Genomic DNA, 23,166 nt, shown 5'->3' on the forward strand with positions numbered 1-23,166 from the left:
CCGCCAGGATGATGAAGAGAATCAGTGATAGAGGATCTCCCTGACGAAGGCCTCTAGTGGGTTTGAAGAAATCAAAGGGGGATCCATTCACTAAAATAGCTAGCGAGGGGGTGGTGACCAGCTGGGAAATTAGCATGCAAGATTTGGCATCAAAGCCAAAAGCCTTCAACACCAACTCCAAAAAGGAGCAATCTACCCAGTCATAAGCTTTAAACATGTCAAGTTTGAGTAACATCCCTTCTCTCTTACCAGCTTCCATAAAGTGAATCACTTCATGCACCATGATAATCGAGTCTAAAATCTATCTGCCTAGGACAAAACTAGATTGTTGTTGAGAGATGATCAGGGGAGGAGCTTAAGAAAGCTCAAAGTGAGCACCTTCGAGATGATCTTATAAAATGAGTTGCATAAGCTGATGGGTCTGAACTTATCCAGAGTGTCAGCCCCTGGCACTTTGGGAATAAGAACTAAGAAAGTGGAGTTGATTTCCTTCAGGATGAATTTGGCTCCAAAGAACTCTTGAACCACCTTAACAACATCCTTCATAATGATAGGCCAGTACATTTGGAAAAAGAAGGTAGGAAAAGCATCAAGTCAAGGTGACTTGTCTATTGGAAGAGAAAAAAGAGCTTCTCTCACTTCAAAATCAGAAGGAATGGCCCAAATCATATTATTATGGTGCGGTTGGAGGATCTAAGGGATGCAAGAGACAATATCATCCTAATCCACCTTAGAGAGAAAAGGATCCCAAGAAAGAAGGGAGGAGAAGAAAGAGACAGCTTCAAGTGAAATATCATCTTCCTTAGTCAACACACCTTGGTCTTTTTTCAGGCCAAAAATCCTGTTGTTAGCTCTATGTTTAAGTGTGGATAAATGGAAGAACTTTGTATTCTTGTCTCCTTCCTTGAGCCAGTTGATTCTAGATCTCTGCCTCTAGAACTTTTCCTCTTTACTAATGATGTCATGTAAATCAGACAGGATGGATAGCTCTGCATCTCTACTCGAGGCATCATACCCATTTTCCTGAATGGAGGCTTGCATGGAAGAGAGATTAGAAGAAAGATCCTCTTTCATAGAGAATAAATGACCAAAATATGACTTATTCCATGCTTTTAACATCAGTTTAACATTACTGAGTTTCCTTGCTACCCTAAACATAGTAATGCCTTCCATATATATGCTCCACCAGCCCTTTAATCTCTTTAGAAGGTCGAGGTGGGAGGTCCACATTTTCTTGGAACGGAAAGGAGGAGGTCTGCAAGGGTCTAAAGGGACAATCAAGAGGGACATGGGGGAGTGGTCGAACCCAATTCTAGGCAAAAGAGCTAATTTGTAGGAAGAGGACTGTAGCCAATCAGGAGAAATGAGGGCTCTATCTAGTCTAACCTAAATACACTCCTTACCTAAGCGTTTATTGGACCAAGTAAAGTTACCACCCATGAGGTCCAGATCCAAAAAGGCCAAATCATTGATGAAGTTTGAAAGATCATGCTTGCTATCCCAGTCCTGAGGCAGACTGCCCTTCTTCTCCTTATCCAGAAGAGGGGTATTGAAGTCTCCCATAATGATACCTTTTTTCAAGTTGCTATTCAGAACCATCCCTACTACTCTGGACCAGTAGGAATTTCTTTCTTTCTTGTTGTTGGGGGCATAAATGTTGAGCAAGAACCAAAATTCATTGGAATGAATATTGTACACTTTATAAAATAGAATGTTACCAGCATTGGAAACTAATTCCACCCTGAAAATATTTGACTTGTATAAAGTTAGCAGGCCCCCAGTGGTTCCATCAGAGTCCATAGCCTCTCCACTCATCATGTTACCGAACTCTATGTTTCTCAAAGTATCCTTTTTCATTTTTGTTTCTTGGATCATCAAAATATCTGGTCTCTGGTCTTTGATCAAATTCCTAATGATTTCTTGTTTATGGGCACCATTTAGGCCCCTGATATTCCAAGAGATGATCTTCATTTTTTACTCTTGGAAAAGTCCTTCAGGGTGCTTTGGCACCCATTCGCAAAACATCTTCTAGTCTCTTCTTCTCTGGACTCCCTTTTTGATTTCCTGCCTGCTTTGGTTGTAGAGCCCACATCTGGTTTGCAACTGCTCCTGGTCACTGTCAGAGAAGCCTTGGATGGATCTCTAATTTGATTCTTCCTTAGTATATCTTCCTTTTTTGAGAACTTCAAGGATCTAGAAGCCTTATTAGCATTCCTTGGGGTGCTGTGAAGATCAACCCTTTAGTTCTGATCTATCTCCTTAGCCTCCTTATTTCCTGTCTGGATCAGTGCATCAATGGTGGAGACCAAGTTTTCCTCTAGATCCTCAAAGATGATGATTTCCCTATTATCTCTTTCCTTGATCTCCTCCATGGAGCCCAGAACTGGCTACTCCTCTCTAGGGATCGTTCTGCGAGACACCCTTAACTTCCTCTTCTCCAGGCTTGAGGGTCCTTTCCTTGACCTGATCATCCACTAACGACTTGGGTTCGGTTAAAGGTAGAGAGGAATTGGGAAACTGTCCTTCCTCACTAGTCTTTCCCTTAGGTGCTTGGTCTGACCTCTTTGGGGCTTTTGCTACAACCTGGGTCCCCAAAGATAGGTCTTTCTGGCCTTGAGCCGTGGTCTTTTTTTTCCAAACTTTCTTCAACCTCTGTTGAGAAGAAGAAGAGGGATTCTGCTTGCTAGTCATCTTAGCTTTCAAGCACTGAAATGCCTTATGACCAATTTTTAGACAATGAAAACACCCAAAAGGAACACTTTCAAAGTCTAGCTGTCAGATATGGGTACCAAGTTTGGACTGAAAAAAACCACTTTGGGCATATCCTCCCCTTCCCTTACTCCAACGCATATCCTCGCATAAGTCAGCCTACTCTTTGGAGCAGTGATTGGGTTGATGGAGAGAAGCTCTCTTAAAGAGTTGGCCACTCCCTTGAAGACATCCTCATTCCAAAACTCCAAAGGTAGCTCTAGGAGTCTGACCCATACCGAAGCTTGCTAGAGGAAAGATTCGTTTAAGTCCAATTGGGACGACCATCTCTGAAGCATGAGGGTGGCCCTTCCAAAGCTCCAGGGACTATCACACAAAATCTCAGTCATATCCTCATGACAGGAGAACTCAAAAGAAAGGAAACCCTTAGCCATTGCAGTGACAGAGACCTGACCTTTCAAGCTCCATTTTTTCAGAGTATAGGCTCAGACCACATCAATATTTGGTCTAGGGCCAATAAACTTTTTGACGAGTGTTAAGGCCATAGAGGCAATGTTGTGATCAACAATCTCATCTGGAATAATGATCGTGCAAGATCCCTTTTCTAGAATTGACACAACCTTAACCGAAGGGAAAGAGGATTATGTATATGCTGGATTTGATGAGCTATGGTTATTTATTTCACTCTTTCTTTGTGATGCTTTATGTGAAAGTGAGTGATGTAAATGGATTATTTCAGTATAATTAAATAAATGGTTAAACTAGATTATTTAATGCATTTATTTCTTTGGCTATGTTATTATATGAAGTTACACTTGATCTTGCATTTTAGTGTGCAGGATTTATATCCTTGGTAGTGGCACACGGAGTTAGTGATTCAGCTATTCATATCTAGCCAATGTCATCCTTGTATGGTTGACATATCTTATTTAATTGTTTAAATTAAACCTTTCACTAATTTATTAAATCTGGACTCATTTTTATTATGTGATTAGACTTGTGAGCATGTTTATGCATTTAGAGGTTCACATTTGTCATGAAAGTTATTAATAAATTATGTAATTTTGGTTTAAGGGATTCTTGGGCTTTATTTTATTTAATTTTAATTCTCGTCAGCTTTGTCGTAGATGAATTTCAATTACTTGGAATAGCTTGTTTTCATTTGGGTTGATTTAGGGTGTAATTAGGTTACTTGGTTATTTTCCCTAATCCATTATTCACTCAAAAAGTGAACAAGTATCCAAAAAAGAATTTTATTCCTCACTTCTCACTTTTGGAAAATAGAATTTGACAGCAAATTTCCAAATCCTCTTGTGTAGGATTGTAAATTTTTTCATTATAAAAGCTATGGGCGTGGGTTTGTCATGAGATCAATCTTGTTGGATTCAGCTCAGGGACACCTTGGTTTGCCTCAATTCTCAACAACTTGCATAAAATTTTTATTTTTTTGTTCAATTTTCCATTTTTTCCCTTTTGGCTGATAGGTAGGGTTCTCCTTTTTCATTTTTTCTTCCATTTCTAGTAGCTATGTGTTAGGAGGTTGAGAACTAGTGTTCCCCTTCATTTTTTATTGTTAGTTCTATCGGCTTGGTCAGGTATGAATATTTCCATATTTTTTGGGATGAGGGTTTGGGGTTTTGCACCATTATGCTAGGCACTTTTGCACAATTTTATTGGATTTTTGTGGCTAATTCATCCTTGGGGTGAATGGGTTTAATTTTTGTTGATTTTGTCAACATTGGTCTTTTGAGGTTTTCACCTCAATTTGTGTGTGGCCCGATTTTGTCTAAATTTCTTGGCATGATGTTGGTCATGGACTTGGACTATCCATTGGATGTTAATCGAACCATTGTTGCACTTTTATGTTGCATTAGGATGCGTGCCACATCTGTACTCTCGATCTTGTATTTAGTTGAGTGTGATTTTTCTTGTGTTCTCATCCAACCCTTGTTTTATGATCTTCATCGAGTTGGTGCGCCCACTCACAGGAACTTGCATTTTTTAGGTGCTTGCAAAGCTTGGAATCTCAGTTGCATTTGGTGGATTTATGTTCATTGGGGTTGGGTTGGGAAAATGCATCTCCTATGGGCACTCATCATGTGATGAGCATGGGTATGTAGGGTAGACCATGGAGGGTCTTCTCTCGCAACCTTAGTGACTATTTTCTAGGTTGGCATGAAGAAGTTCTAAACAAGTGATAACTAAATTATCAAATGGGTAATAATACTTAACTTAGATAAGTGAATGTCTATATGGTGTCTTTGAAGGCATGGTATGCTAGTTTCCTGAGGGATTTTTTCCATGTAGGTGTGATGGTTTCCTAAGGGATTTGTTCTACACCAGTGTGATGGTTTCTTGAGGGATTCATTTTGTACCTAATTCTAGCTTGGACTACTTGATGCCAAGTGACTCACCCTCCATCAAGTACCTACATATTTGATCCATAGAGTGTTTGACCAGGACCTGTTGTAACTACATTGTCTCATGGTCTTAGTTGTAGTCCTCTTTACTGTCTAGTGTGAGTATTAGCCATAAATTTTTTCTTTATGTATTTTTGTGGTTGGATCATTATCTCCATCAGCATGAAGGGAGTGGACCTACTAGTTTTATGAGGTTGGGAGGTGTAGCTACCTTCACCATTCCATTATTAGGGACTAGTGTATACAGATGATCTATTTCCAGTTGTGACTGATGCTTGATGTTCACTTGGTATATTCAGAATTCTAGAGTATGTTTCCTTGTGCTTTATTCTTTTATTAGAATGCTTAGATATCATGTTTAGATGATGCTAGTTTGATTGACACATTCCTTTATTATATTTTTTAGCATATGGTTTAGATGGTTAGTTCTATTTCTGCCATGCTATTCTTGTGTTTGAGTGTCCAAGCATTGATTTATGGATATTGCACTTCCTTGTGTGGAGGTTCTAACTCTATTTCTTTCCTATGAATGTTCATCAGAATGTGTCTTTCATTCCTAGGGAACACTGGTAAAGTATCACATGCCCAAAGGAGATCTATCATACGATACTGTAAAGTATCGCATTCCTTAGGGAACTATATCATACGAGACTGGAAAGTATCACATGCCCCTTGGAATTCTATCATATGATACTAGAAGAGCATCACATGACCATATTCAACTCTATCACCCAGACCCTGAAAGTAACACATGACAACGTGAGAAATGTCATGCGATATTGGTGAAGTATTGCTTAGGCTGTATGGAAATATGGCATGGGTCTATGAGAAAACTTGCTTGGGAAATAAGTAGGCACTTTTTGACTTGACTGAAAGGTTTCAAGAGGTGATTGGGATACTATTGAGTTGTCATTTTGCACGATGCTTAACAATATGAATCCTTTCAAACTCCTCTCTTGAAAAGCTAATTTGGGATCAACTCCAAGGTTCTAGGTGATCTTGTGACCTACTAGAATTTTCTCAATAGAAGATAAATTTGAGTGTTCATGAAGAGGCCTTTGCTGGTTCTAAACAATTTGGATAAGATTTTGAATCAGCTTGCTATTTCAAAAGAACAACCACACAAAAATAATTTTTTTTTTCTATTTTTTTATTTTTTAAATGAATGCAATCTTACAATGCAATTATATGAATTCCTAATTTAACCAAGGGTTAGTAAATAAAATAATGAAGATAGGGTAATAAGAAATTTAAGAAAATGACTTGCAAAGTAAATTCCTAATGGACATAAGCTATCTAAACAATAGGTCTACAAATTAAGCCTTTGAAAAGATCGATAGGTAACCAATGAAAATAGGAGCAATGCTTCCTTAATTCCACTGATGCAATCATTGTTGGGAATTCAATAACCATAAAATGTTTCACTTTTCATCAAATTGTAAGGCCACAAAAAGTGTGCTCATGTGAGACAAAAATCTATGCAGGAACAATAAGGTGATCTCTTCTCGAACTAAGTATGTCAGTAGACTTTGTAGACCCATAGAAACACCAGTATTAAAAGATTGCATAATCAAAATAATGCAATAAAACTATTAGCTCAATTACATTCCATGAACATACATTCACAAAATATAACACACTTAGGCAAGAATCACTACACTCCAAATGTGAGTACTAATAGCATATATTATTGCATCAAAATAATGACCTAGACTACATATTACGTTCTTGAATTTATAAGAAATCTTATCCTCAATTTGTGTTGAGAGTGAGAGATATCTTTATGCAAACATATCCTTCTAAACTAATAAAACAAATCTATTTATGTACAAACTAACTCTCTAACTAGTGCTTAGTAGGAATCTATCCATATTTATATCATTAAATAAATGCATGAACCTTTACATGTCTTAAAATAAAGAAAGAGTGAGAAAATAAGAAGAAGAAAGCCATTAGATGATGCAGGAGTGTTTGGAAGTGCCAAAAATAGAAGCTCCATCTCTATTAGGTGTCTGTAGGAGTTAAACTGTTGTTAGAATGCATTTCCAATGCATGGAAAGCTCTAAATTTAGAACTGGAGGTTAACTGTCAGAGCACTTTTGACTTTTTCAAAAACTTCTAGCACAACTCTGAAAAAGTGCACCTTGGGAGTAGTGCACTTGGTGCACTTGGTGCCCCTATGCACCTCAGAAGCAAGTTCAAAAAGTGCAAAATTTCACCAAGTGTCAAAGCTGAAATTCTAGCTTCTAGGTTTTGTTCCCCTTTATAATAGAGCTATGTTTGGGTATTTGCTCTTGAATTTCTCAATAATCTTAGTGACTTGGGTTGCATCTAGAAAATCTAAAGCTTCATATTTGTCCTTCATTTTCTACCTATAATTACCTACCTCAATGCGAGTTTTTGCAAAATCTCCCAGTTTCACATCCAAGTCTAGTAATGCTTCTTCAGTCTTGAATGCTTGTCTAAAATCATCATCATTAGAAGCTTCTTCAAAATTCTTTTAAAACTATGCAACAACTACTTCTATGGTCATCAACTTTTCCCTTGAATCATCTTCCAAAATGTCTGAACACACATCACTATAATATTTTTCTGCCTCCAAGATTTTCTCTTGGGTTTGATCCTTGAGCTTATGAAAATCTGTGTAATTTTTCCATTACTTTATTGCCATCCACAATAACCATCAATTCTATCTAACTCTTTTGTTGTATATACCTACATTAACATCCAATACCTTTGACCCTTGATCAACTATAGTGCTTGTAGGTCTTTGCCCCAGGTATGTACTTCATCCATTAAACCAAAATCCTAGTTCAAAATGGTCACTAGCTTATCCATATTATCTTGAATATGGTGTAGTAGTTTAAGATTTCCCTATATAATCTACACACCTTTTTCTTCAAAACTTTCTTACCATTGCTGACAAGCTTTCAAAAATGGATCTAACTGCACAATCTCCTTATCTCTTTTCTCCAGTGCCACATTTTAAAGTCTCCTTGGGATATTTAGGATCTAAGGGACCAACAACTTCATTCATATATCTTTTTAGGATCTCATTCTGTTTCTGAAGTGTTATCAATTTTGTGTCATCCTCTTCTAAGTGCTTGAATACTTCTTTGATTCTTTTTGTCACCATTAACTTAGTAGTGTCCAATGTAGGTTTCCCAAGCATAACCTCCCTAATTTGATAATCTTTCAGAGTTAATTCCTTAATATCTACATGTGGAGGAGGGATAGAAACATGAGAAAATAAATCTTGATTATGATCACTCATGATAAAGGCCAATGCCAGTGCATCTTTTAGAGGTAACTCAAGTTTCCTGAGAACTTCAATCAATTCCCTCATTCCCTCTTCCTCATTATCATATTGTTGCCTTTTGTTTCTAATCACCTCTTTCTTCAACCATCTTGGAATATGTTCCATTGGAGATTTACCTTTTGATGAAGAAGGAGTTTGTTTTACTATGCTCCTCCCCTTATCACTCCTCTCTGAAGTATTTTCCTTTTGTGAAAGATCCACATTGAGAGTCTCTATATCTATTGAGTCCACAATTCTCATCTTTGTGTCTTGGAAAGCCTAATGAGGTTGATCATATATTTTCCCTTCCTTTGACACTTCATTGGTGGATATTTTTCGTGGATCTTCCTCCTATTCCACTTGGACCTATTCTTCTTCATTGCTTAGAGGAAGAGGAGTAGCTAAACCTTTATCCATACAAAATGTAGCTTTTTTTGGAAATGGTGGAGCTACTTCGGGTCCTTGTGGTTGAGATGGAAACTAACTCTAATCCTCCTGTTAGGTTGATTAGTTGAAGTATCTCTTATCTTATCTCCCTCCAGTTCAGTACCAACCAACATAAAGTCAAAATTTGACATCTAAAAGACATCAGCCCCTTCACCCTCCTACTGATCAATCCATTGCTACAACTCATCTTCTGAAGTGGTAGACTGAATAGGCTGCTTAGGAATGGATGGTGGTGTAATGGTGGAGCTTCTTCTCTGTTCTAACTCTATTTCTCTAGCAAGAAAAGTCCTCCAACTCAAAGGAAGGTTATCTTCTTCATCTTCATTATCCTCGTATTCCTCTTCTGGAATGACTTTGGAGACTGGTGGAAAAGGAATAACTCTTCCAATTACCTTTTGTCTCCTCTTGACCAGAGTTTTGGTTTTTCTTCTTTTAGGAGTGAAGGGGGAAGCTTGTACCTCTTGAGTAGGAGACATTATTTGCACTTTTGTTTCAACTCCTCCTTACCCTTGATCTGGCGATGGCACTTGAGGATTATCTTGGGTTTGTGTAGGATTATCCTCCTTACCCTTGTATATTTTTTGCCCCTTGTTGTGGCAGTGCTTGAGCTGGTTCTTCTTTTAGCTTGGCTTGTTATGGTGATCTTATTTAGGATCTATAAGATTATGACTTAATCCTAATAATCAAATTTAATTTCTTAATCTAGGCAGTAAAAGCATGGCTATGTTCCTTAAACCATTGAAATTACAGAGAAGAGGATTAAAGAACTAATACAAAGGAATTTTAACCAATTACATAAAATTAATTACTGCTTTAACTAAAGCAAATTAACGTAATTGAAAAATGTAGAAAAGAGCAGTATATAACAATTGATAGAAAGAAATGAGAGACAAGAGGCACAACACAATTTGATCTCAGAGTTCACCCTATCAGGACTACATCTCTGGGTCTAGCTCCAACTAATGGACCAATTCGATTAACTCCAAATCAAGTACAATATGTTACAAATTCAACCCCTTGTAGAACAACAACATCACACTGCTCTGTTGTTCGGGACTAAAAACACGTTCTCTAGATTTTCTCTCTCCTTAAGGATTTAATTGAACAAAAATCATCAATATTCCATCAACATAAAGCTCACATCAATTTTCCTCAATTCCCCTATCAATTTTTCATCAACTGCTTCCAACTGAATACCTATGTTCAATGTTGAAAATGAACCTACCCCCTTCTTTTTATAAATAAAATTTGCCTTAAAATGGCCTATAACCAAAATTAAAATAATAGGCCTCATAAAAAAATGACACTCAAATACCTACTTTAGCCATTTAACAACTTTGGCTATTAACAATTTTTGGGGTTAAAATTATAACCAAATAACAAATATACCTATTTTAAACAAGGTGGCGGTTTAAGAGATAAAGTTTAAATAAAAACTTTGTTGCAAATATTTTAACTACCATACATGGCACAATGGTTACCATTGATTTTAGTAACCACTAGGTCGAGGGTTCAACTCCCATCGATGGCCCCTTTAAATAGGATTGGCAACGGACTTGTCTTCAAATAGGAAATCACGCGAAGATATTTCAAATGCCACACTTGGTGCAGCGGTCATCATTAGTTTTGGGAAATAGGTGGTTGTGGGATCGAATCTCATAACAATATTTTTACAAAACAAAAATGGTCACCAAAACTGGCGTTTGAAGGAGGAAGTGCCATGTGGCACAAAATTATTCGCTCAACTGTGACATGTGTCTACTACCAATTGGTCCACCTTCAATGCCATGTCTTCATTGACTTTCCATGTGTGACCTTAAGAAGATACCATGTCAACATTTTTGCCATGTCATTGCTAATTGTGCATGCTGACATCATGCTGGTGTCATGTGCTCAACCCTTTGGTCAACCAACTTTGACCAAGGGTATCTTTGGCATCTGAGCTCCATTTTTTACGAAACTAACATTTCCAAAAAGCTCTCGACGAGACCTTCAATTTGATGCTAACTTTGACCAATTTTGGAGAGTTTGAAATTTTGCCTTTTTGATAGCCTCTAGTCCAAGGTTTGACCAAACTTTGATTGGCCATAACTCAAGCATACAGACTCCTTTTTTGCCCATTCGAGTTGCGTTGGACTCAAAATTTTGAGCACTTCAATCTGGTACTGATTATTGGAGTTTTCGAGATACTTCAAAATTCATTGAAAATATCCTTCAGATCATATGGAGAAGTTCTCTTCCTCTTGCCTTTACGCTTCTAAGTCCTATAATATCCAACTTCTCTATCAAATTGGTGCATTTTTTTTGGCCTCACTGGGGACTAAGCTATAAAAGTGGGCACTATTACCTTGGCTACTCTAGCTCTTGCTAGGTGGGCTATAGCATGGAAGACTACCACTTGAGGAATTGGATCCAGTTTGAAAGGTCTTTAATCCAATCCTTGGTCAATTTGATGACGTGCCTGGCCCTATGATTAATATCTAATTTTTCTTCCTAATCAATCTCCACATTCATAACGGGTCAATGGAAAATCTTGTCTCTATTATACAATGGATCAAGGACATCCTTAGTATCTTCTTGTAATATCTTTAAAGGAACCTTTATCTTCAAATCATTGCTTGCCAAATAGAGAGTCATCCTACAATAATCCCTTATATGGATATCGTAGCCATCTACTATGTTCATCCAATGGTCCTCAATTACATCTTCATGTTGGAATGTTTTGCCTGCTAAGTACTACACTCTCCCAATGTTATCAAAATAAGGATGAGGAGAGTTATATTCCTCCAAGGGACCTTGATCCCACTTAGGCTCAAAAGATAGAATATCCTATCTTTGTACCACACTAAATGGTCCTATAGTAATGGGCCACACTCAGGTTATCTTGTGTTGCTTCCTTACTCTATCATGTGTAGACAAGAGTTGTTGAGCGATCTCCAATAATATAAGTTTGTCACTTGGATACCTAGGGAGCTTCTTGGGATTGATAGTCATTCCTGCTACCCTCAAATAAGTGATTGTTCAAAATTGGATGTAATAGGTGCCAACTTCTGAAATCTTAGCCATTGCCTCATCTAACATCCTTCACATAATCCCCTTCAATGAACTAGATAATCATGAAAATAAAAACATCATTCACTATCCTATATTCCTTTTTGTACTCTAGAAGCTTTTTCTTCACCAACTAGGGATATACTATATAGGGCCATGCATTTGAATCTTGTATGCTGCACTTTTTGAAGAGTCACAGATAATCTATTGGCCTTGCCACTAATAGGTATACCAAATAGGATGTCATGTAGAACTTACAGTTGTTCTTAACTATCACCAATTGCTCATCCAAATTCTCATTAAGAATGGAAGCCCAATCAATTAGCATCTTCATTGTTTTGATAGTCTCAATAAAGTGTATCATCCATATATTCAGGTGTCCTGTTGCTAGTAATCCCATGACTCTACTCAAAAGTATTATAGAATATTTGGTATCCTCTTTCATATAACCCCTTGTCATGTCCACTTTGCTTGCTTTGCATCCAAGAGGAGTCTTCTCGATTTGGTATGAGGATTGAATGATTTCATATGCTTCCTCTACATGTTCTCTGTACCATCTTTTCACCCGATGATAGGTTAATTTGATAAACTAATCTGCTCTTGGGAGATGGAATACCTTTTCTATGTTCTTAGGTCAGAGATCTGGCATGATCTCTCTAGTTATACTCTTTACGACCCTTTCATCAAAGACATAGTTTTCCGCCAGTGCCATAATCAACTCCAAGGACTGTACTAATACTGGGTGTGATGCTACATTGACTAGTTCCGATTAGATAAAAGTAGATATCAATGGGGACCTCTCTATAGGTTTGTTTCACAATACTAGGAATGTGTTCCAGTCGGTATGGCCAAGTTCAGTGTCCCAGATCTTTGAATAGTCATCTTGGAAGTTTGACTTTGCAAGAACACCTTAAAACTTGAAAATCATTAGTTTTAGGACCATCTTTGTAGCAAGGGAAGATGATGAAGAAGTCATTGAATCTGCATAAAATTAATATCCATTAGTCTAGATTTTGAAAAAACTTAATTTAGACAAACCTGAAATATGACATAGAAACCCTAATTTACCAAAATTGACTAAAAACATCAAAAAACCCTATTAAACTCTTTGAAAAAATAAAAATGTGCACCTAGCGCACCTTAGAGGTGTGCTAGGTGTGCTTTACTTATACACTAACTCTATTAAGGGTGCGCATCTAGAGCACCTCATTTAGCACACCCTTATAGCAGAAAAGAATGCTAAGTGACGTGTGTAGTTGTGCACCTTACTTGGTGAAGGTTTTAGTCTTTAAGTCTTTTAGAGTTTTTGCTTTAGTTTTTTTTTTTTTTTTTAATGTTAATGTAAAAAAAGGTACACTTCTTATGGGTATTTTAACATTGTGTTGTGTAGGTGTGAGGCCAGAGGAGTAGCAGAGTTGCACACCTAAAGAGCTGTGCAGGTGCTGAAACATGAAGCGAAAACAAAAAATAAAGGTGAGAAGGATTGGGGGGTCCTGGGTTTTATAAACCTAGGACTTAGCACACCTCTTGGAGGTGTACAGTTGTGCACTTCCAAGAAGTACTTTTTGCTTGAATAACTAAGCGCACTAGCACACCTGGTGAGGTGCGCTAGTGTGCACCTTTCCTTAGCAAATTTGATTTTCTTTTTTAGAATCTTGGTTTTCAGAATCTAGGTTTTCAGGTAGAGACCCAAATTGGCCAAAAACATTAGGAAAAACCCTAAAAAAGACTTAGACCTCAGACTAGGAATCCGAAAAACTAAAAAAATTAAGTAGGGGGTCCCCATTTCTAGGTGAAATGGGGCATGCGTTGTGAAACCACAACAGATACCCTCTACAAATTTTTTGAACCCTAGTGTTTGACCTTTTGAATCTAGGATGTTTCGGATTTGAATGTGTTTCTTGACCTTCATACCTTTTTCATTTTGGTCAGTAGTGGCGCATCGAGATCATTGGTGCTTGGATGTTTGTTTTGTCTTTCATAGTGATCTTTTGTATCCTTGTATGTTGATTTTCATGTGCATCCATACTTGTTTAAAAAAAAATCTTGGCTTTTATTTATCCTTGTTCCAAGGATCTTTGAGTGGGGCATTACAAATTGTATTAAGAAGATCAAATCATCCTAATAAACTAGAACATAGAAGAAAATACATCTATCCATCTAAATCATATCATTAATATACAAAAAGAGCATAATCATCATCGCAAAGAAAGGAAAAAAAACACATGTGAAATAACCAACTCAATAGAACCGTGCATATTTCCTCCCTACCATAATGGCATCATGAGATCTTAGAGATCCTAACCATACCCCTGAGCATGAATCTTAATTTCCAACAAGATAGTTGGAGTTGTCTCATGATATTGTTCTTAGTAATAACCATCAATAGACATCATAAGACCAAGTACATTCAACATGCTAATCTACCAATAACATCACTAATCCAAAGCAATGGTAAGAAACATCATCTAGTAATATGATACAACATCATCATAAAGGAATAAATCAAGTAACATAGTAAACATTATTTAAATATGATATTAGTACATCCAAGATAAAACATAAATCAAAAGGAAACATACTCTAGATACACTGAAATGCCAAGTGAATATCTACCATAGGCCTCAAACTAGAAGTAGACAATCTCTATACACTAGTCCCCAACATTGGTATAAGTAGCTATGCCTCCCAACCACGTGGTAGCCATAGGCCCACACTCACTATTTTCATGAAGATAATGACCTGACCACAATCACATAATACAATCACCCATGGCTACCACACACACCAATCAAGACAATGAAATACATCAAGTCACTGGTTAGACCTACTAAATATAACTATGTAGGGACTCAAGTGGAGTGTAAGTCAATTGGCATTGGAAAGCCCAAGTAGAATTGAGGACTAAATAGAGATCTGAAATCTGCAAGAGAAGTTGTAAGTTGTATCAGATCAAAGCTCTACTATTATTCTCTAACAATTGTATCAGTCTAGGGTAAATCCTTTGGATTAAGGTTGACCTAACAGTCATTTGTAAATCCTTTAATTGGGTGGCATTCCAAGTGAATGGCCTAAAGACCTCTAACAAGGCTCATTTCTAACAGGATGATTGAAATCCCTTAACCGGGTCATCTTTAACAGCGTGAATTGTAACCTTTAATAGGGTTGACTTTTCACAGAGCATCACTTCATAAGAGTGAAAAGGAGTAGCATGTTACTAGTGGTTTTTCCCAAATTGGGTTTCCATGTAAATCATTGTGTCAAGTGTGCTGATGAATGTGTTGTGTTTCATGCTTTACATTTCTGCAAGTTGATTTGACAATAACATACAAGTTTTAGTGATTGCATAATGGATGCATGCATGGGTATGAATGTTTTATGGGTTCACTAAGTTGTGAAAATTTTTATTTATACATCTGGACCTTGGATAATTGACTCAACCCCGCGCCCCCCCCCCCCAGTTATTCTAAAGTATTCCAACATTCCTATGGAAAGCCATTGGAAAGACTAGATGATGTCACTTCTGTGGAGGACAAGGATTTCAATTTCTTTAGTTAGATACAATAGAAAGGAATATATAATATTGTTTGTGTTGAGAATGTAACCATGAAACTATGGATTCACTCTGGATCAATCCTCTGGTATGTTTTGTTACTTACCTTTTATATATGTATGTGTGTGTTCCTTGTAGTATGTTGAACCAATCCATATCTCCTCCCCTGCCTCTGTTGTATGAAAATAACTTCAAAGTCTATCACGACTCACTTTTCAACATGCTACTTATCAAGACATGTTATGATTTCAACTTTTAAACTATGTTTGACTCAACTTGAGTCAGATATTTTTATATGTTGTTTAGATTGTTCATCTTTATTATCGATGCAAATAAATAGGTGAATTTACTTTATTAATCGTTATTTAAATAATCATTTTAAAAATTGGATATATGAGATAAAGACATGATGTTTTGGTGTGGATATAATTTACATGTTATCTTGTGATTAGATTATGAAAATGATTGATCTTTTAAATCATGCGTGAATTCATTATTTATGAATGATAAATTTTATAAAGCATGTTATTAAATGTTAATGAGATCATGAATTCCGTAACAGATATCATATTTGATTTCATGATGTAATCTTATTATTATGTTGGCAATATTGATGCTTTGGCATGTGCAAGTTTGTTATTTTGTATTAAAACTATTCTCTTTTGTTTACAAAGTTAGTTCGATTTAGTAATTAATTTAAGAATAAAATGATGAATAAAAGTGTGGATTTATTTATTTTCTATTCTAATCAATATATATATAAATATATGAAAAAAAAGGTACTCCTTCATTTATTAATAGTAATTAATAATTTTTCAAATTCATTTATTTCCTTTTCAAATTTTGAAGTGGTTATGAATTAGATAAAGATGAAATTAATAGAAGTGAAAGTTTTTAAACTTCATAAGCCAAGTGGAAGTGGAAATCCTTAATTGGTGGGCAGCGGAAAATTAAAGTAAGACTTTCATTTAATAACCATTATGTTGGTTGCGTAAAGGGGGAGAGGTCATTTCAAAGGAAAGAGGAGGCATTGTTTTTAAATGGAGGAAATGGGAGGTAGGGGGAGAGTTGGAGCTCAATTTTGTTCTGTTGTGTTGTACTAAAATTTGAGGTTTGTGCTGCTGGTAGAGGTTGCCGTCTCTTATTCCAGTCTTGTTAAATTTGAGGTCTGTGTTGCTGGGTGGAGGCTGACGTCTCTTGTTCCCTTGCCTGCTGGTTACAAGTGATTGGAACGGAAATAACAGAAACAAGTTAAAGGAGAATCATTCACATCTCCAGGTTCCAAATTTTCTCCTCTAAAAACGATTTATTTATTGTAAGAGCTTTTAAATTGGATTTTTTTTTTTTTTTGTCTTATGCTTACGGTGCTTAATTTTTAATTTGACTTGATTAGCCAACCAATGACAATACAGAATTAAAATTCTACTGTAAAAAACATTAGAGTTGAATATAATTTTTTTTTTTTTTTAAATTGAAAAATATTAGTTCTCTGAATTTGTATTCGTTGAAACAAGTAGAAAAATAATTTTTGTTAGAAAAAATACATAATTTCCAAACGGTATAGCAGCGGCAAAAACGTTAGAACATTCAAGAAGCTTCGTCCGCCTTGTTCTGACACCCACAAAAATAATCCTTCTCCCATGCAATCCCCCATCTCTCTTATCCCATACCCTCTCCAAATGGCCATGCACACTTGTGTTTCCTGTTTCCTAGCTTCCATGGACATGCACTATATTTTTTTGGATGCGCATGCTTTAGAATACGAATACACCATTCAAATTGATTTGTTCTTATTAGTTTTTGAGTTTAATATGTACAAGTCCAGTCATTTCCCCCTATTTCTATGATGCAAATCACTGAGCTGAATGCCTCCTCACTTGGAAGAAAGCTTTGAGAAGCTCAAGCACATCATAACAATGAGAAAAGCTGAAATAAGCCCTTCTCATAAAAAGAGCTTGAGAAATTAATGCAAATCTATTAAAGAGAGAGCAATCTAGCAGTCTAATCCAGAAAAATCTTGCAAATCAATGCTGCAAACAGACCATTTTCACATCAAATTATGTAGAATATATTTCTTTTTGCTAAATGGCGGAGAGAACCTGCTGCTTGAAGATATTCAATTGATTGATCTAGATAGTAAGGGGAGAACATTTATGAACAAACTTCAATCTAATATAAATCTGAACAAAATTTCATAGACGTGTTTTTCTATTGATCATTGATTGTGGCCCTAGCAATTATGGAAACCACGGATTCAACAGACATTGTAAGTCATTATATTTTATCCCTTATTTCCTTGGATTAATTGTTAGTTATCGATTAAAATATTAGTTGGTAATTAGATATTGTACAATTATATATCATTTGATCTTGAAACATAGATCAAGATAGATATTTAACACTCACTACTAACATGTAACATAAAAGTTCAAATATGAATGCAGAAGGACAATATCAACACTTATCATGTCAAAAGATAACATGATGTTCAACCCCAATGCAAACTTCCACACTCACTCCCTCCTTTGAAATCCCCAATAGATCATGTGAGTTGAAAGTAATGTCCTTGCAACTTCACATAAGATTTTATATGCCCTCTTTCGTCAGGTCCTCCTTCTTTTAACATCATTAGTACTATAGTTAACTATATGCATTCTTGATATTTTGTAGGTTGTTTGTGGACATGATTATAAAATTTTAAACTTTCAACAAATTCTGCAAACTCAGGAGATGACCAATCAACAGAGGGCACTGAGATTAGCAAGAACAACAATCGAATATGCTCGGTTGACACTTGAACTGACACTCAGTCGACACAACTCAGTCAACACTACCAAGTCAACTCGGTAGATAAAGGATCCAAGTGAGCTTGGTCAACTCGATTAGGTAAGGACCGAGTGAGATCGATTAGAATAGAGACTGAGTCAACTTGGTAAGCACAGGGAAGAACTTAGTTGATACATGGACCAAGTTCACTCGGTCAACACAGCTACAACTTGGTTCACACAACACTACAATGACTGAATTAGTATAGAGAGCTCGGTTTACACAACACTACAATGCCTAAGTTAGTACAAAGAGCTTGGTTAACAAGGGAACCAAGTGACTTGGTGATGATTTACTATCTGGTTTGTTCCACCATTAAAACACAGACAAGAACAGAGAGTGGCAACTCTATTTTTCACAAATACTAAACACAATGCGAAATGGATAGAATTGGAGACAACAAAAAGCCAAATAATTGGAGATTGACTAATATGCCTTCTTGCTTACTTTCTATTCAAAAATTGATTCAACTATTACAAATTTGGGAGCATATGGCTTCAAATCAAAACCAAAATACATTAACCTACAACTTCTATTTATAATATGAACTTGCAGCACTAGATGGCTACATACAATAAAACCTAGATAAATCACTGCTTTGATGAGACAAACAAAATGAACTTACAAAGAAAAAAGAGATCTAATCCTATGCTAATATATGCTTTGATCTTCTTCTTGGATTCCTGAACCTTCGTTCTGCTCTCTAAATGCTCTGCTCTCTTCAACTAATCTCTATCCTTCTTGGAATGAATGAACATTCTTCCTTTTTGTCTTGTCTCAAAATACTTTCCCTCTCATTTCAAATTTGAACTCACCTATCGTGTTTAATGCTTCTGTCAGGTAGGTGGGCATTTGGCTCAAGGGGAAAACCATCAGTTTTCAATAAGGACTCCGATGATAGTGTTCAAGAACAACGAGGAGTTGGTTGTGGCATATATGAAGAATCAAGCCATGAGAATATATACATCAATATCCCTTCTAATTTATCAAACATCAAATATCAAGCAATTCAATTACCTTGCACCAAACTTGTAGTAAAATTTATGTTGAGTCTACTTGTGATTTATGACAGGCCCTCCTATAGCTTTCCCACCCATCCATGAACAATGGAAGTGGTCTAGATAATAGTTAGAAGCTCACCCTTGAATGTCTCCACGAAGAATTTAAGCATTTCTCAATATTAACTATTTTCTCATTGCTTTCTACCTATGCTATTTTTAAATTTGTTGTGGAGTCGAGATGTAGAGGTGTTAGAAGAACATTAAAATTGCTATCGTGTCACAATACTTGGCCTATTTTATTTTTTATCATCTTCCTACTTTCACCTATTTTATGCTTTTTTACAATTTTGTAGTTAAACAATTGTTCAGATGCATGAGTTTGTTCAAGCCACATGTTTTGGAATTGCATGTTAACCAACAAATGCATGAGCACATGCCATCTATTCCAAAATGTAAAAGGTTAATAATTCTTGCAAAATAAATATTATAAATAAAATATTTAAAATTAAAATATGAATAGAATAATGTGTGTGATTTAATAATTGTTGTATTTTAGTTTTATATATTTTACCAGACTTTGAAAGTATGACATTTCTTTATCCAATACCTTATCTAACACTATAACTACTTTTTTAATTAGATATTTATTTATGTATTAAAGTTCCTATTAGCAAAAATTTTAGACCACAATGACTTTGATGGGCTAATCAAATTCTTTTTTATGTTGCACTACGCAACAATATTTTTTACAACTATTTTGTAGCTTTTATTTTTTAATTCTTTTAATTACCCTATTCAATTTTTAAAAACTTGTTCAATATTTGATGTTTGATAAATTATAAGGGGCATTGATGTAAATCTCAAGGTGGTTATTATGAATAAAAAAATAGATAGTCACAATATTTTGGTCTTCTTAGTATATTTTTCAATTGGGAATAATTAAATAATTCTTTATTTAAATGTTAATAAACTTGATACTTCAAATATATGCTATTAATTTTTTTAAATTATTACTTGAATTTCAATAATTTTATATTTAATTTATTATTTTTAATTTTGACTTGTATTTAGTTTAGAAATTTATTGTAATTAAATTCTATCAAATCTCAATAAATAAAATTAGTAGCTTGATAGCTTTCAAATCTAAGATATAACATTGGCGTTAGATGTTTACTAGTAAATCATTTAATATTTTAATTGAATAGTTCAATATTTTGTTGACTACATTTAGTTACATTTTAACAATTTTCTCAGCACATAAATAAAGGAAGTGTTTTCTAAAAGATATTTAACCAATTCTATGAAAATAATGTTAACAATGCAATTAGAAATAAAATGCACTCTTTGAAAAGACTATCTTAAATTAATTTATTAAATTAAAAAATCATTATTAGTTACTTGCAAACTAGTTTAAGTTTTCCCAAATGTAATATTAGCTTTCATCCTTCTTATTTTACACAAACCATTCTTGTATCTCACCAATACAATAGAAAGGAACTCTGATACTTGCATCCTTGTTTAACAATAATTTCCTATTATTTTATTTAATTAAAATATTATATGTGGGGAATTCTGAAACCCTTATTTTGAACATAAAAACCGTGCAAAAACAGCGTCAAAACCAGTTAACTGAATTTATACGGGGATAGCCGCTTCCTTAAAATAGAATAAGTTTATATTAAATTAAATTTTTGTTTGTTTAATTTTTAATGGAGATTTGCATGACAAGTTTCTAAATTTAGATTTCAGACATTCTACTAAATTGTGAAAACCAAACCCTGAGAATCAAATTCCTCTTATACATGTTTTGCTCAGTACCGAATTGCAGTCATTCGAGAAATGGGAAAAAACAGAGGAAAAGGCAAAGTAGCTGCTAGGGCTTCCAGGCATTCAAGAAATGGTAAAAGACAGAGGAAAGAAAAAGAGAATTATTTTGAGCATCTTCCAGACGAAATCAATGAGGAAATCTTGTCGAGGCTGCCTCTTCTCAGTGTTATTGAAGCTCGAAGTGTTTGCCGTTCATGGCGAACTACTATTTCCTCTTCTTCCCAATTTCACAAAATGTGGGATGAGAAGAATGGTGAGCAGTGGCTTGTTATGGATCACTGTGATAGAGGGGTTAAGATCTTCAATCCCAGTGGAAGTGGAGGGCTAAAGAAGGAGATGTTTGATTCACCATCTTGGATTCTGAAAGGTGCAAGTGGAGGTCTTTTGCTTTACCAGCATAAGACTGAAGGGCTGCTTCAAATTGTGAATCCATTAACAATGGCAGCTCGGGAGTTGCCTGATCCAGTCTTGAGCGAAGAACATCTCTCCTTTTATCTCAAGACAGAACGAGTTCCAGTTGATGTTATTGTTGACTCAGCAACCAAGACTTATCAGGTGGTCATTGTGAGCTGTTTGAATCAAGCTGCGAAAGTTGCGATATACAGATCTTCTACATCATCTTGGGATATTAAAGTTGTGAGAAGCATTGTATGGTCATATTGGGCGCCCTACAAGACAGCGGGCAACCAAACAGCTTACTGCCTTCCACTGCATGGGCATGCTCTGCCTTCTTACAACTTAGGTGGAGAAATTGTTCATACATCATGTGGCAGAGTATTGAAAGGATTTGCGCTGGGAAGAGATGTGAAAGTGGTATTATGGAGCTCACCAATCGGAAGGAGTTTCATGTTTATATTTGAAACGGATGCAGAGGCTGCTGCTGCTTCTTCTCAATGGCGAGTGGTGTCTGTGTGCAGATGGAACAGGCGGAGTCCGATTAGAAGGAACAAAATAACTTTTGCTGAACTCCTCTTTGAAAAAGATTTTGTCTTGAGCAGCATTGGTGCATCCAAGGATTGTATTTGGGTAATGCCTGCATTTACTGATCAAGATGTACGCCAAACCAGGTTGAGATTGCATCAGCAGAAAGACATTCAGAGGCAAGATCAAGATGACAGCACAGCATTCCCCACGCCCTTGAGATTCTCTATATGCCCCTGAAGCATACCTTTTATTGGCTCTAATTGTGAGTTTTGAGACTCCAGTGATAGACACAGATTCTGTTGTTGTGAGAGAACAAAATTTTATTGTGATCCTTGAGATCAATAGTTCCTTTGCTATCAATGTGATTGTAAGAGCAGTCATTCCTTTTTGTATTTATGTTTACAATTTGCATAGAATATGTCACAGATAAGTTCAATTAGATGCAAGCTGCTGAATTTTGATGAATGGAGTAGTCGGTGACCTTGGGCACAATTTAAATTTTGATTTGTTGAAATGATTCATTTGACATTACACTTATTTTTTAATAAAATCCATATAGTATGATTTTCAATGAATCCATCAGAACTTGAAATGTATTGCTAAACAGCAGTAATTCGCAGCTAGATTTTAATCCTCCTATGGTTTTTAGCTAGTTACTGGTGGATACGGAATATAACATAAAATTAAATGAGAGTTCCCTGTTGGATTTCTCCCAAAGGTATTAGCCAAATATCTCCCAATACAGAATTCAATCAAAAACTAAATGGAAAATTCATGGATATTGTTTATCTAAACATTGGAATTATATATATATATATATATATATATATAGTAATTGTTCATCTAAACATTGAAATACAATACATCCATGCAGTAATCAAGCTAACTGATCGGTTGGATGTGCATTGAGAATTTTAGCCCTTAATTAGTGCCTTTGATTTATCTTTGCTAATACAATTGCAGGTTTGTTGTCATCCTTGATAGAAGAGTCAATTCTGAAGCTTGGTCAGGAGGCTTTGGATATCTATTGAAGTCACATATCCACAAAGATCATAAGCATGACGAAAAAACAAAGTTCCATTCTCATAAACCATGAATCATATTTTTTCT

General features: G+C 35.7%; 1 protein-coding gene across 2 annotated transcripts; it reads left to right on the forward strand.

Moving 5' to 3' along the window:
* The first annotated feature begins 16,482 nt into the window (after positions 1-16,482).
* On the forward strand, positions 16,483-22,631 carry LOC149543049 (F-box protein At3g26010-like). Of its 2 annotated transcripts, none has more exons than XM_089796240.1 (2): positions 16,483-16,756; positions 21,121-22,631. In XM_089796240.1, exon 2 carries the CDS (start codon positions 21,145-21,147, stop codon positions 22,291-22,293), a length of 1,149 nt encoding a protein of 382 aa, XP_089652366.1. In that variant the 5' UTR covers positions 16,483-16,756; positions 21,121-21,144; the 3' UTR covers positions 22,294-22,631. The 2 variants fall into 2 exon arrangements, with proteins under 2 accessions (XP_089652366.1, XP_089652367.1); XM_089796241.1 differs by having other exon boundaries at positions 21,134-22,631.
* Positions 22,632-23,166: the final 535 nt, after the last annotated feature.

This window comes from Cupressus sempervirens, chromosome 8, assembly GCF_028749045.1.
Source record: "Cupressus sempervirens isolate cs-2001-9-10 chromosome 8, ASM2874904v1, whole genome shotgun sequence".
NCBI lineage: Eukaryota > Viridiplantae > Streptophyta > Pinopsida > Cupressales > Cupressaceae > Cupressus > Cupressus sempervirens.